A 12,849-nucleotide genomic window follows, 5' to 3' on the forward strand; every position below is an offset into this window, starting at 1 on the left:
GCCTCAGTGAGAGAGGAAAGATTTAAAAGAAGCATTTGAAGATAACAAAATCTGTTTTCTCAATATAATGGTTAGTATTTATCAGAAAGAAAAATTTTAAATTAGTATGACCCCTTAGTACCTTTTTATCCAGGAAACAAACCACCTACTTTGCACACAGTTTGAGAATAATTGCATTCACAGTGCATTTTAACGTAGCAGAGTTCCCTTTAAGGTACAGTATGCTCCGCAGTTATGGAATCAGAATCCTACCTTACGTTTAGCATTTAGGGGTGGTTATGCATTAACAGTTCTGGTGTCTCCCTTCTTTCATCTGTTCAGAAAGAACCCTCTTTCTGCCAGGCCTACACAGCCTCCCCTTCAGAGGACAGTTCACACCCTAGATCAGCTCAGACCTTGGAAAAAAATTTACAAGAACACACAAGAAAATCACTAGCCACTGTTTTTCCAAGTGCCCAAATGCATTTTCTGAATCATCTTAAGCAGCTCTCGAAGGCAACAACTTTAAAACCATTACCTGCAAGTATTGTGAAAACCATGAAAACCCCAAGGAACAAAACACACCTCAAGTGTCAAAATTTAGGCATGGGCCTACTTTTCTGTCCTCCCAGAACAGAGCAGTAAGTTTCTGATCTGCTAGCTCATGACACAGAACTTTCTTGGAAACCCATTTTTACTTTATTTGCAAATGGTTGCTTGGACAAGCACGGCAGTCCTTCCTGCATCATGTGCTGCTTGCTTGGAAAGAGCAAGTTTTCTACTGCTTACTCATTAAATAACAATCCCATAGGATTCTAAACAGGCTTCATGTCTTCAATTGAGTAAGTTTTCTGCTAGCCAAAATATACTATCACTTCAGTAAAATGACGACTGATTTAAACATTAGTATATTAGCTGTCAGACATATGAAGACAGGTCTATTTAAAGAGAGGCTCAAGTAGACTCATCAATGGCCACAGGTACATTACAGTGTACATCAACGGCCACAGGTTCATCACACTCAGGTGTTCTACATGTGCACTAGCATAAGAACAGGAGATAGCTAGCAGGAAAAATGGAAGAAGTTAACATCAACACCAGACGATTTCTTGGGGGACAGTAATTTTCCTTGCTTTTGTGTAACCTCTGGAGACAGCTGATACAATACAACTACTCCAGCATTACTACCATTAACGCATTGCTGAAATAACCATCTCATTACACACAGTAATGAAACTATATTTTATTATAAGCAAAACCAGCTTTTATATCTCCAAGAAACCAGGACCTATACCCTTTTCAAAGAGCTACCCATGTAGAAACTGCTGTACTTAGAAATCAACTTTTACTTCCAATTAGAGAAGAAAGCTTGGAGTGTTACAAAGAGAAACAAAACCAAACCCAAAAGTAATCTGAAAAAATCAGACCTCACATTAATTACGTAAAATCTGCCATATCCTGGTCCTTCTAGACAACAGTAGTCACTAGCTCCAATTCACAGTATTCCAAAATAAAAGTGACTGCTAGTTCAAACTTTCTCAATGTTTTCTGCTTACCAGTTCCAGACATGCAGTTTGGCAAAGACAATCTACTAGTCCACACAGTGTGTTCTTCAGAACCATTTTAGCATTTCCTTCTTCCAAAAAAGAAAACAACACAAAGTCACCGAGTACATATACTGCCTCTTTGTGGGGGGAAAAAGAAAAAAATTGGGGTCTGACACGGTGAAAAAGCTACGTAGACAACTCATAGGCAACAGCAGAAGCGTATCTGAGAAGTCTGGAGAAAGGCAGGAAACCATCTTCAGTATTCTGCATTGAAAGGGTAGTCCTTGTGAGTTTTGCCCCTGAAGGAAATCAAAGAGGAAAGATTATCTCATGTCTAAAACACACTATATGCAGCTATAACCACTGTAAAGAACCACCAAGGGAGGAACTGAACTGTATAAAAGCAGACTCAATTTGTTTGTCTTCCTTGGTGACATGCTGCATTTGTAAACAGAAAGATTCCCACGTGCCTTCTGTTGTTTGGGCTCTGACCATTTCAGGTGATGAGACCTAGGTGCTTTGTAGACACCTAATTCAAGGTTTCACTGTTTACTGCCAGGAAGACTTTTTAGCAGCCTTCCAACAAAGATTTCCTATCTGGCTTTAGGCTTCCAAGTTGCAAATCTTTATATTACTTTTTGAATGTTCACACACTTTCCCAACCACTCCTGAAGAACATACAGTCAGTTTTTATAATATACCTAAGGGTTATGGCAGAAAGATAAAATAAATTCCACAAGCAAAGATAATCAAGAATTTGAGCCTGCATCATGCTCATTTCTCCACTATGGACAAAATAATAATACAACTAAGAAGCCTCCTGTTGCAATTCCAGCTACAAAAAGTTTCTTGGAGACTGAACTGAAAATGAACATCAAGTTTGCTTTATGCTCATCATCATTTGGTTCATAACATGAACATTTCAAATCTTACTCTGAAAAGTTGTTTTGAGGATGACCCCTTTGGAAATTGAGTTTGCATATCCTGAATTTCAACCGAGTCTAGTATCTATAACTTCATATACTGAATTATGACATACTGATAACCTAACAGCTTGGGGGGGAAGGGAACAAAACAAAAAAACCCCAAACCCAAAACACTGCCACTTACGAGCTCATTGCACAGACTCTCCAGTTTCTATTGAAGCTGAGAATAGTTGTCATCTCCTCTTTAGTCAATTCAAAGTCAAACACCTAACAAGAGAAACAACTAGAAATCACCTCTCTGAACAAATCGGGGATTGTAAGCAGAATTCACAAAATTAAAGAACAAGTCCACAGTGTAAGGGTGCTTGTTAAAAAAACCAACTGCTTCATAAATGAAGGAAAGCAAAAAGACAGCGCTCTAGATTTTTGAGACTATGCTAGCTGGAGTTGGGGAAGGAAGGAATTAAAAAAAAATCTACTTTCATTTACATGGGCCAGTTGTTTTAAGAAGCCTGGAGAGCACTTAGTGTTGCAGAATATCTCCATCCTCCATTTGTGAAAGATGCATCTTTCCTTCCTATTCCAAAGGAGCATCTACAAGACCTTCATATTTCACCTAATGCAACTGTTTTCCAAAATCCTAATACTAGTTTCAGTCAAGGACCACTGAATCAAGAGAAGCAACATGCTTAATGGACACCAGGACCACTTTCTTAACAGCGCTTGCTCTACATAAGCCTTTTGGTGGTGTGCTACAGCACTCAGGCCCCAAGCAAGCTCTGTCATCTGATTCACCCACATGACACAGAACAGGAAGCATCACATAATGTGACTGCTAAGATTACCAGCATACTGTTTCCAAAAGCTTTTTTCACTCCTGCTCTCCAGCTGTAACCTTAAGTTTAGCCCTCAGTAGACTATAAGTAAACATACAGAGAGAAAAAGCCCAGTTGTCTTGCCAGAGGACTTAGGAAGGGATCACTGCTTGCTCTGCAGGAAGAAGGCATCCCATCCCTGAACATGCATGTCATGTACCCAGGTCACTCCTAACAACTCACCTTGAAGTTCTCCACAATGCGCTGTGGTGTGACAGACTTGGGAATCACAATCACATTTCTCTGGATGTGGAACCGAATGAGAACCTGCAAGAGGCATATCAGAGAGTCAGAGAGGACAGCTTTTGTTTTATGGCAAGCGGAGCCTGTTCCAACAGTTGTTTGATGTAAACTGTACAATTCAGCAGAATTAACCTATTTCTGCAGAGCTGCATTTCAAGTCATACCTGAACTCTAAGCAGCGCTTTCTGAAGTGCAAGTACAAAAGTAGTGGAGCCCCACACAGAAGGCCTCCTTTCCCATTCAGTTTAGTGATACTCAGCCCCTATCTTTCCTACCTAGACTTTTAATAAGCTATACAAGCAAGGGCTCACTTTTCTGCCACAGGACTTGAGAGAGGAAGACTGAAACATGACAGCATCTGAAGATGGGTCAAGAAAATGTTTCTTGCGGACAGACAAAGAGACCCTACAAGCATGCATTGAAGGCTATGCAGTAGACAAACCTGCGTTGCTATTGATCACAACAGAAGAACACCCCAGTTGACAGGGAATGAAGAGCCGGCCCTTTGCACTGACATGAGCTATCCTTTATGCTGTGTTACAGGAAGGGATACCCACTGTCCAACACCTACGTACCTGTGCTGGTGTTTTGTTGTGCTTGGTTGCAATCTCTTTGATCTTGGGATCATCCAGAAGTGAAGGATCCTCTGGCTTAGCCCTACACAGACAAAAAGATCAGTGGCAAGAAACCTCCGTAGATCCATCCTAGCAGAAATCTGTATCTGGATGAATAATTAATGGTGCACTTGTAGTCTCAAAGTTTCAAGCATAATCCATGCCAGCTCCCTTGCAAAGCAATCTTACCATGGTCTGTCAGGAGAACCAAGCGGACTGTATGCTGTCACAGCAATCTCTTTGGATTGACAATACTTGATCAGCTTCTCCTGGGTAAGGTATGGATGACATTCGATCTGTCAACATAAGAGTACAAAGATTGACAGTGATTTACATGTTCCAGGGATTAGTTTTTAATCAAATCAAAGGCTGATTTTTGTTCTAACTTACAGTCTCTGTGCAATATTACATGACCTTTGTTGTCTCTATGTCCCCATCCCCTTTCTACTATTTGTAGTAGTTCTCCTTGCAATGAAGCATCCAAGGACTATTAACACCACTCCTTAAAACTTTCCTGATCCATATAATCTCCAACATGTAGGATCACCAGCTACATAATTGCTTAAATGGGACAGTTCATTAAAATGCATATAAACAAGAGAACTGTAAAATCATAACAATAGATAGCAGACCAGTAAGTATAAAGTTCTCTTTTAATCCCTAATTTTTTTTTTTTTAACACAACTACCATATTAACTTCAATACCAGTATTGTTTGTTTTTATTTGCTTTGTGTCAGTACTAACACCGAATACCTCCAGTCTGCAAATAGCAAGAATGGCTAAATGTAACTTCTACAGATTTAGACCTTCAGCTTACTGTCTGCTACAGACTTTAGAAACACATGTGTGCTTACCATGAATTTCCATAAGAATATCTACATAACAGAATACAGACTCCTTAACAGTGGATCCATATTCTGGCAAGCTAATGCACAGATACACAGTATGGAAAAGGAATTATGCAAGTGTCAGGAGGCAGTGAATGAACATGAATATTTGATACTTTGCATAGAGGGACTTTCAAGATAGTTCCACACCAGGGAGCACTACTTTCCTTTCAGCAGGCAACATCAAGAACCTTTTCGACTACACTGTCATGCGAGCCTTCTGCAGCCAGCTGCTGCATTCTGAGGGAAGTCCCTGGAAACTTGTGCTACTGGCAGGTGGAGCAAGAGAGTGCAAAACACGGGATCAGTTTACAGCTTTGAGTGCTTTATTTGTGGTTCTAGCTGCTTGCTGTTATCAGAAGCTTGCATGGCTGTTTCTTCTGGGGCATGTTGGAATATAAGACAACAGGACACACAACTCAATTTTTGGGACAGATTATACATATTTATTTTGCTTCAGCAGATCTAGAAAAAAGCTAATTACGAGTAACAGTGTATCTCATTATTTTCTCAACTATTCAATAGGTAGAATTTATGCAATATAAGCAAGGCAAAGTCATCCTTACGTGTCCACTGGCACTCAAGTTGAAAAACTTCTGAGCTACATTATCTACTCTTATGTTTGGACTGGGGTGAAAAGCCTATGATGTACATTTAAACAAGGATCTTAAGCTATTGCAATCCACACTGTGTGATAATGATCAAGTACTTAAAAGTCAGATTTCCTTACTGAACTACGTATAGTATCATTGTAATGTAATTACTACCTTGCCAAATTAATTTCTCACCACAAATGAAACCTATGTGCATACTGACTGCATTCAAATTAAGAATGGGAATGACACCAAATACAGGCGATTACACATGAAACGTGCACATAGAGAAAGTGTTTGCAGGAAGCACTCTCACTGTTAGGCCAAGTGGTAAGTGTTAGTAACAGACAAGCTTTCAGGCTTGCAAGCATTTCTTCAGAAACAGTATAAGTTTTGAAGGACAGAAACCAAGACCCATTGGTCTGAGCTTAACTTGATTACAGTCATCAGAGAGCTTGAGAACATTTGCAGGTGAGAGAGATACTAGGTCAGAGACCTCTGTGCAAGAGACACAGGTAATTATCAACTACAGCGATAGTGGCAATGAGGTGTGGCAAATGGTGAAAGGTATAAGACTAAGTATCCTAAAAGTACATTAGGACTGATAATGAAAATCCACAGTAGAGAATTCTGAATTTTGCACTTGTCAATGTTTCAGTTTTATGTTGAACAGACTTCCAAAGAACAATCCTACTAGCTTTCTGAAAAGGGTTAAAATCCCTTTTCAGTATATATGCTGAAGCTACCACAATAAATTAACCAGTTCTTGTAATTAGGTGTCAATAACTAAGACTGCAGTCCTTCAAACGCTATAGCAATCAAGGACAAGTCTAGACAGACCCCACAGGAGTCTACCCTGGGACCTGTCCTCTTCAACAACTTGTGCCAGGCTATCTTGTCAAGTTTGCAGGTGATGCCAAATGGGGGGAGGACCAGTCAATACACTCAATGGCAGGGCTGCCACTTCAGAAGGACCCACTCAGGCAGGAAGAACAGGCCAGCAAAAACCTTATGAAACTCAACAAGGCTGCACACAAAGCCCTGCACCTGGGAAGGAAAAGCCCCTGGCAATAACACAGGCTGGAGCCTGACTGCCTGCAAAGCAACTCTGCTAGAAATGACCTGGGGGCCATAGTAGGCTGAGCTGAATATGAGCCCCAGCAGCAGGAACACAGTCAGTAAATTGTGGGAAGTCACTGTCTGCCTCTACTCAGCACTTGTCAGACCACCATTATAATACTGTGTCCAGTTCTCCCACTTCCCAGCCCCCTCAGTAGAAGAAAGATTGACAGACTGGCATGAATTCAGCAGAGGGCCACCAGGATGGCTGGGGGCTGGCAAACCTGCTGTATTGGGAAAGGCTGAGGGAGCTGGGCTTGTTCAGCTTGGAGAAGGGAAGGCTTCAGGTCTCCTAGTAGCAGCTTTTCAATGCCTAAAAGAAGGTCATCCAAAGACAAGCCAAGTTCTTCAGTGGTGCATGGTGGGAGGACAAGAGACAACAGGCATAAGTTGAAACAAGAGAGGTTGAGACTAGATATAAGAAAACTCCCTCTCCCATACACCGAAGGCAGGGGGTCAGGCAGTGGAGCACACTGCCTGGAGAGGCTGTGCAGTAGTCTCCATCCTTGCAGGTTTTCAGGATGGATAAAGCCCTGGACAACCTGGTCTGATCTCACAGCTCATGCTGCTCTGAGCTGTGAATTCCAGCAGGTTATCTCCCAAGGTCTCAAGTCTTAAGATTTTATTCAATTGCTGTTTGTATACCTGGACACTTCTAGTCTATAGCCTACCTTGCAACTCCATTTCCCCCTTCCTCTCAACCCTCATTAAGTCTGAAACCAGTTCATAAAGCATGTTCCTCTTCAGTTCCCTCAGACATCAGCCTCTCTGCGGCCTCTCCACAGAGGAGTTGCAAAAAGGTCATCCAATTCTGTTAGGTCCTCATATATACACACCAATTTTTACTCTACTTCAAGGTGGTTTTAAAGCTCATCTGAGGTGTCCCCCCCTCTCCAAAAAAGGGATTCTGGAGCTGCTCCTTGCTAGATTTCCAAGCAGTAGTGCAGAAAAGTCCATACAAAAACCAGCACCTTGTGCATCCAGAAGTAGTTAAAGGGTGGGATTCAGAGAATATGCTGCATCTGCTCCATTCTCTTTCTATAACCTTATTGTATAGTAAGATCTTAGTATTTCTTTAGGAAAAAACCAACACCCAAACATCTGCCTGCTGTCACTTTGCAGCTTACCTGGTTATTTGCAGGCTTGTATTTCAGTCCTGGCTTGTTCAAGATTCTTTCAATCTGCTCATGGTTAAAGTTGGAGATACCAATGGCTTTTACCAGACCAGCATCCACCAGCTCTTCCATGGCCTAACACAAAGGGGAGCAATGTCAGCACCCAGTACTCAAGACAGGGCCTGAAGAACACATTCTTCCTGACACGGCTTATTTCCTTCATAAGAAGCACAAAATAAGCATTTAGATTTTCAGAGTTCAAGTTGGGGGGGCGGGGGGGAACCACACCAACACAGCACCAGTATATTTGTGCCATGTCTCCCATTTCACCAAAGCTCAAAGACTCATTCTTTGAGACTGTGGAAATTCACAGCAAGTTAGAAGTGGAAAATAACGACACCCAACAACCCACCATTGTACCACTGACTCCTTCCAAGTAGTTCTGCATACATAAGACAATTTAGACTGCTGAAGGTAACAAAAACATGGAAGAGACTGCTGAGGACAGAAGACACAATTCTCCTGGTGTGGCTAAACTTACCTCCCACGTATGTAGAATATCTGTGTTGCTGGGTATAGACATGCCTTTGTCATCTGTTGGAAACAGCTCCTCTCCTGCCTGTCAGCAAGAAAGAAAATGCTTGAAACACTCTTTGGTGGGAAGTTAGGTTAACACCAGCTGGAGACCATGATACCACAAACTCCTACTGCAGTACATACTGATTATCTATATTTAGATTATAGTAACATTTATTACCTACATTCTTCAGTCTTTTCCTTTGCTTTCACATGGGATTATGGCATTTTTGCCAGCAGCCATCCCAATAAGGACAGGTACTTCTACTGGACCTAATGTCCTCTGGTTCACCAATGTACATATAGGGAAAACATGACTCTCCACATGTAGAATTATAGCCAGTTTACAAGTTTACTTTCCATATTACAAAAATACACAGTTGTTATGTGGACATAATGGAATGTTTTATTAACATGTGTAATAAGGACCTGGAACATGTTCAGTCTATATTGGACCAGATCTGCTGACAGCTCTTTCACAGGGAGGCTCATTGTTTAAGTTGCTGGCATAGGGAATGTTAAAACAGCCTGTGTCCCAGTTAGGACTACATGCCAGGTATCAAAATCAGTTGTCTTCTACTGATACATACATTCTTACACCACAACACATTTTCACTTTGCTAGTTCTTTCTGTATGAAACTCATTTTAAAAACACAGATGCCATGAAAAGCAATTGATCTCAGAAGCAACAAGTAGAATGAAGATTTTGATCAGGCTCTAACAGAAAGACTAAGCTTAGAAATATTCAAACTGAAACATCAGTTCCTTTGCATGCAGTCAGTAAAAGAGTTAGGAACTAAAAAGCTTCACCTTTTGAAATCCCAGGTCTGTGGAACACTAAGGCTCCTACAGCAAAGGTCAGTTCAATCTGTACTGTATTAAAGGGCTCAGTGATTAAAGACAGAAATGGAAGACAGAAACATTCTCTTGTTCTGTGATTCTGTAACATGCAGAGGAAAGAATTGCTGTCAGGCAGCAAAGTACAGCCCTCCTTCCCGCGAAGAGGGCACCATATCATTGCCAGTTGAACGTACTTTGGATTTGTAGAAGACAACACATAAGCAATAATCAAGAGGAGAGCAGTATAACTTATGCTTGCAGCAGGGAAACCCGCCCCTAGTTCAAAGTCTACCTCCACCATGATCAAAAGGACAGAGGATACTGTGCAAGCAGGAATCTTGGAGGTATGGATCAACAGCCTGGCTCACATGGGCAGAGTAAAGCTGAGCACCAGAGCAGTGCTGGTATACAACAGACACATGATGATCTGTGTCCATTGGAACAATTACTGGGCTGTAAAGCCATATAGCTCTTCAAAACTGCCAGTCGCAACAGACAAAGCCAAAGGCACTGCTGTTACTGTACCTTAAAACCAAGAGGCCAGTGGATGAGGTAAAGATCCAGGTAATCCAGTTTCAGGGCAGCAAGACTCTTCTGGCACGCTCCCTTCACCAGAGGCTTGTCATGAAATGTACACCATAGCTAGAGACAAAAAGCCAAGGCACCCCGTGACTTCCTAGGTTAAACTGCTTGGAACCCTTCTGTCCTATTTAGGAGAGTGCCTGTCCCCTTTGGAAGGTGATGTGGATCTAGGTCATCCCACTCATCTTCAAACAGTGCTTGCTCTGTGAGCAAGGCTGGCCCATGATACTGAGAGCAGTATATGCAGTGGCAGTACACATGACTGAATGGTGCCATGGCAGACAGCAGAAGTAGCCTGGTTCCATTAATTAAGACTTCGTTTAAAAACCACTTACTAGAAGGCCAGATACTGCATGAAAGAGGACAGTTAACTTCATGCCAGGAAAAGTTCAAAGCATTGCTCGTGTCAGTGGTACATAACCTGCATAATTCTCCATACAGGATGAGGTAAAGTAGGAAGCTTGTCTCAGGAGTGGCCTAAATGACATTCTGAACTGTTCCATGCCGTGCCACAGAGCAGGAAAGTAAAGAACTGGGGGTGTTACTACAAAAAACCAGGTGTCTCCTGGCATCCTATGCCACCAGATCCATACCTTACTGACAATGAAGAGGTCCTCTCGTTTCACAACACCTTCCTTGATTTTTTGCTGGATCCCATCCCCAACTTCATTTTCATTTTGGTACACATAGGCACAATCAAAGTGACGGTACCCAGCATCAATAGCAGCCATCACTGCAGCTGTTACTTTCCCTGGTGGGGACTGAAAAAATAATATCCAAGAAACTCTAATCAACATGTATTGAAAACCTTTTTCCCCCCTAGGAAGACAAAACTAAGAAAGCCACCCCACCCAAAGCAATCCGCCAATTAAAATAAAGGCAAAAACCCACAAACAGCACCAACACCCCCCCCCCCCCACCCCAAGTTTTCCCTGCAGCATTCTTGAGTCTGTATACAGCCTGAACACAGGCTCCTGAGCTGCAAGCCAGCCTCCGGCTGTTCCTCTGTCACCCCACTCCCAGGCAGGGCTCAGCCCAGCAGCCGTGCAGAGCTGAGGCCCCCACACCAGGGCAGATCTCCAGAGCCGGGCCAAGGCCTCCTCACTCCTCCGCGCCACTTCTAAGAGGAGAAGCCCTGAGCAGCTGCCAGACGGGGGGGGGGTTCGCCCCGCAGAGGGGCCTCAGCAACCCCCGTCCCTGGGCACAGCCCTGCAGCGGCACAGGGGCTCGGGCTGCTGCGAGGGGGCAGCGATGGACCCTCGGTGCCCGAAGCCGCAGCGGCACCGCCGTACCGAGGGGGGAACCCCGGCCGGGATGTCGGCGGCGCCGGCAGCGCTGCGCCCGGGCCCGGGCCGGCGGTAGGGACGGGCCCCGAGTCGGGCCGAGCTCCGGCCCCAGCGGCCGCGGCTGCGCCCGCAGAGGCCCGGCCGCGCTCCCTCCCCAGCGCGGGGCCGGGAAAGGGCGCCCGTCCCGCACGGGCGGCAGCGGGCAGGGCAGGGCAGGGCCGGGCCCGGGCTGGGCGCAGCCGCCCTCCCGCCGCCGGCGAGGGCGGGGGCGGGGGGGGACACACCGCAGCGAGCCCCGTTACCTTCCATGTGCCCAGCCCCAGGATGGGCATCTTGGCCCCGGTGTTCAGCTGCACGTAGGTCGCCATGGCCCCACACACCACCCGGGAGCACCGCCGCGGCGGCTGCCGACCAAGCGCCTTTAATAGCGGCCTGCCCCGCCCCGCCCCGCCCCGCCCCGCCGCGGAGAGGGATGGCGGGGCGGTGCCGGCGCTCTACCCCGGGGCGCAGCTGCGGGGCCGCGGCCCGGGGCCTGTGCAGCCCACGGCGGGGGGCCGGAGCCCACGGCGGGGGGCCGGGGCGGCGGCGGCGGCTGAGGCCTGAAGGAGGCCGCGTCTGCGAGCCCCGGCGCCGGGGTGAGCGTCACGGAGCGACCCGGGGTGCGTCAGGCGGCGCTTGGAGCGGGAGTGCGCTGACTTCACCTGAAAGGCCTTCAGTCCGCGGCCCTGCCCCTGCACCCGGCCGGCAGCCCTCCCGCAGCACCTCGGTCCCTTGATGCCACGCCTCAGCCCTCCCCGGGATGGGGGTGGCGGAGGGGACATGAGGCAGAGGTGTCCCCCTGCGCCGTAAGAGCTGCCCGCGGGTTGCGTGCCTCGGGGCGAGGAAGGGCTGAGCACTTCGGCTGGGGCAGCGTGTCCCCAGGGCAGGGATGGCGGCCTGGGCCGGTCCCCCTCGTCGGAGCCGTGCGAGCCTGCGTGCTCATACAGCGGGACGGCTGGGGAGACCCGAGCGTGGCTGGCTTGTCAGGGTGGGAGAGCCCCTTCCCCGCTCCAGGTGGGGCAAGCGCAGCTTCCGCTTCAAGGGAAAGTGAGCTGCGGCTTAGGAGTAATTTAGGATAAAGTGAGTTTAAAAGAAGAACTTTCGTTTGAATGTCGGCAGAGGTTTTTTTTAAAGCGCGTTGGAAAGTCGCGGAAGAGGAACAGTGACTTTTTACTGAGTGACAGAGCGACCAAATTGCCCCTCCGTCTCTAGGGAGGTGCTGAGGGCATTTCAGAATAAAATACACGATTGTAATTATACGTGGTAGGTGGCCAGTAATCTCACATCCGAAACTGGCTTTTGCATTTTTGCGGACAAGGGTACGCTGTTCTGCTGAAGAGGTTGCAGCGCAGTGGAAAAAAACAGACTTGCCCGGGAGGCTTCGCTGCTCACTCACAGGCAGGGAGTTTCTTCAGGTGCGAGCGTTTGCTCTGGGTGCCTCTCCCACGGCAGAGGCCCCTGCTCTCTGCAGCGTGGTATTTTTTTGCTCCATTTAACTAAGGGCAGGCAAGGTAATTGGTTTTCCTCTTTAATGTTCCTCTTGTTTTGTGTCAGCGCCATCAGCCGTTCCCGGCAGGATGCAATGTGTTTTCACTTGGATCACAAAACCGTTATATAACTGGGGGC

The 12,849-nt window shown here is 45.9% G+C and overlaps 1 protein-coding gene across 1 annotated transcript; it reads right to left on the reverse strand.

Annotated features, from left to right (window-relative positions):
- Positions 1-1,775: 1,775 nt before the first annotated feature.
- Positions 1,776-11,552, reverse strand: LOC104028672 (aldo-keto reductase family 1 member B1). Its single transcript, XM_075717220.1, has 10 exons — positions 11,487-11,552; positions 10,492-10,659; positions 9,842-9,958; positions 8,441-8,518; positions 7,912-8,034; positions 4,374-4,480; positions 4,146-4,227; positions 3,511-3,594; positions 2,637-2,719; positions 1,776-1,825 (listed from the first exon to the last, which is right to left on the reverse strand). The coding sequence occupies exons 1-10, from the start codon at positions 11,550-11,552 to the stop codon at positions 1,783-1,785; spliced, it is 951 nt and encodes a 316-aa protein (XP_075573335.1). The 3' UTR covers positions 1,776-1,782.
- Between the last annotated feature and the right edge of the window lie 1,297 nt (positions 11,553-12,849).

The sequence above is a fragment of the Pelecanus crispus genome, chromosome 1 (genome assembly GCF_030463565.1).
Source record: "Pelecanus crispus isolate bPelCri1 chromosome 1, bPelCri1.pri, whole genome shotgun sequence".
NCBI classification, from domain to species: domain Eukaryota; kingdom Metazoa; phylum Chordata; class Aves; order Pelecaniformes; family Pelecanidae; genus Pelecanus; species Pelecanus crispus.

Bases quoted from the DNA above. Each gene is read 5' to 3' on its own strand.
- LOC104028672 (XM_075717220.1), bottom strand. From the start codon at position 11,552: ATGGCGACCTACGTGCAGCTGAACACCGGGGCCAAGATGCCCATCCTG. The intron at 8,519-9,841 runs GTACAGTAACAG...TCTTGCTGACAG, and splicing joins ACTGGCCTCTTGGTTTTAAG to GCAGGAGAGGAGCTGTTTCC. The intron at 1,826-2,636 runs GTAAGTGGCAGT...GATTTCCTTCAG, and splicing joins AGAGTCTGTGCAATGAGCTC to GGGCAAAACTCACAAGGACT.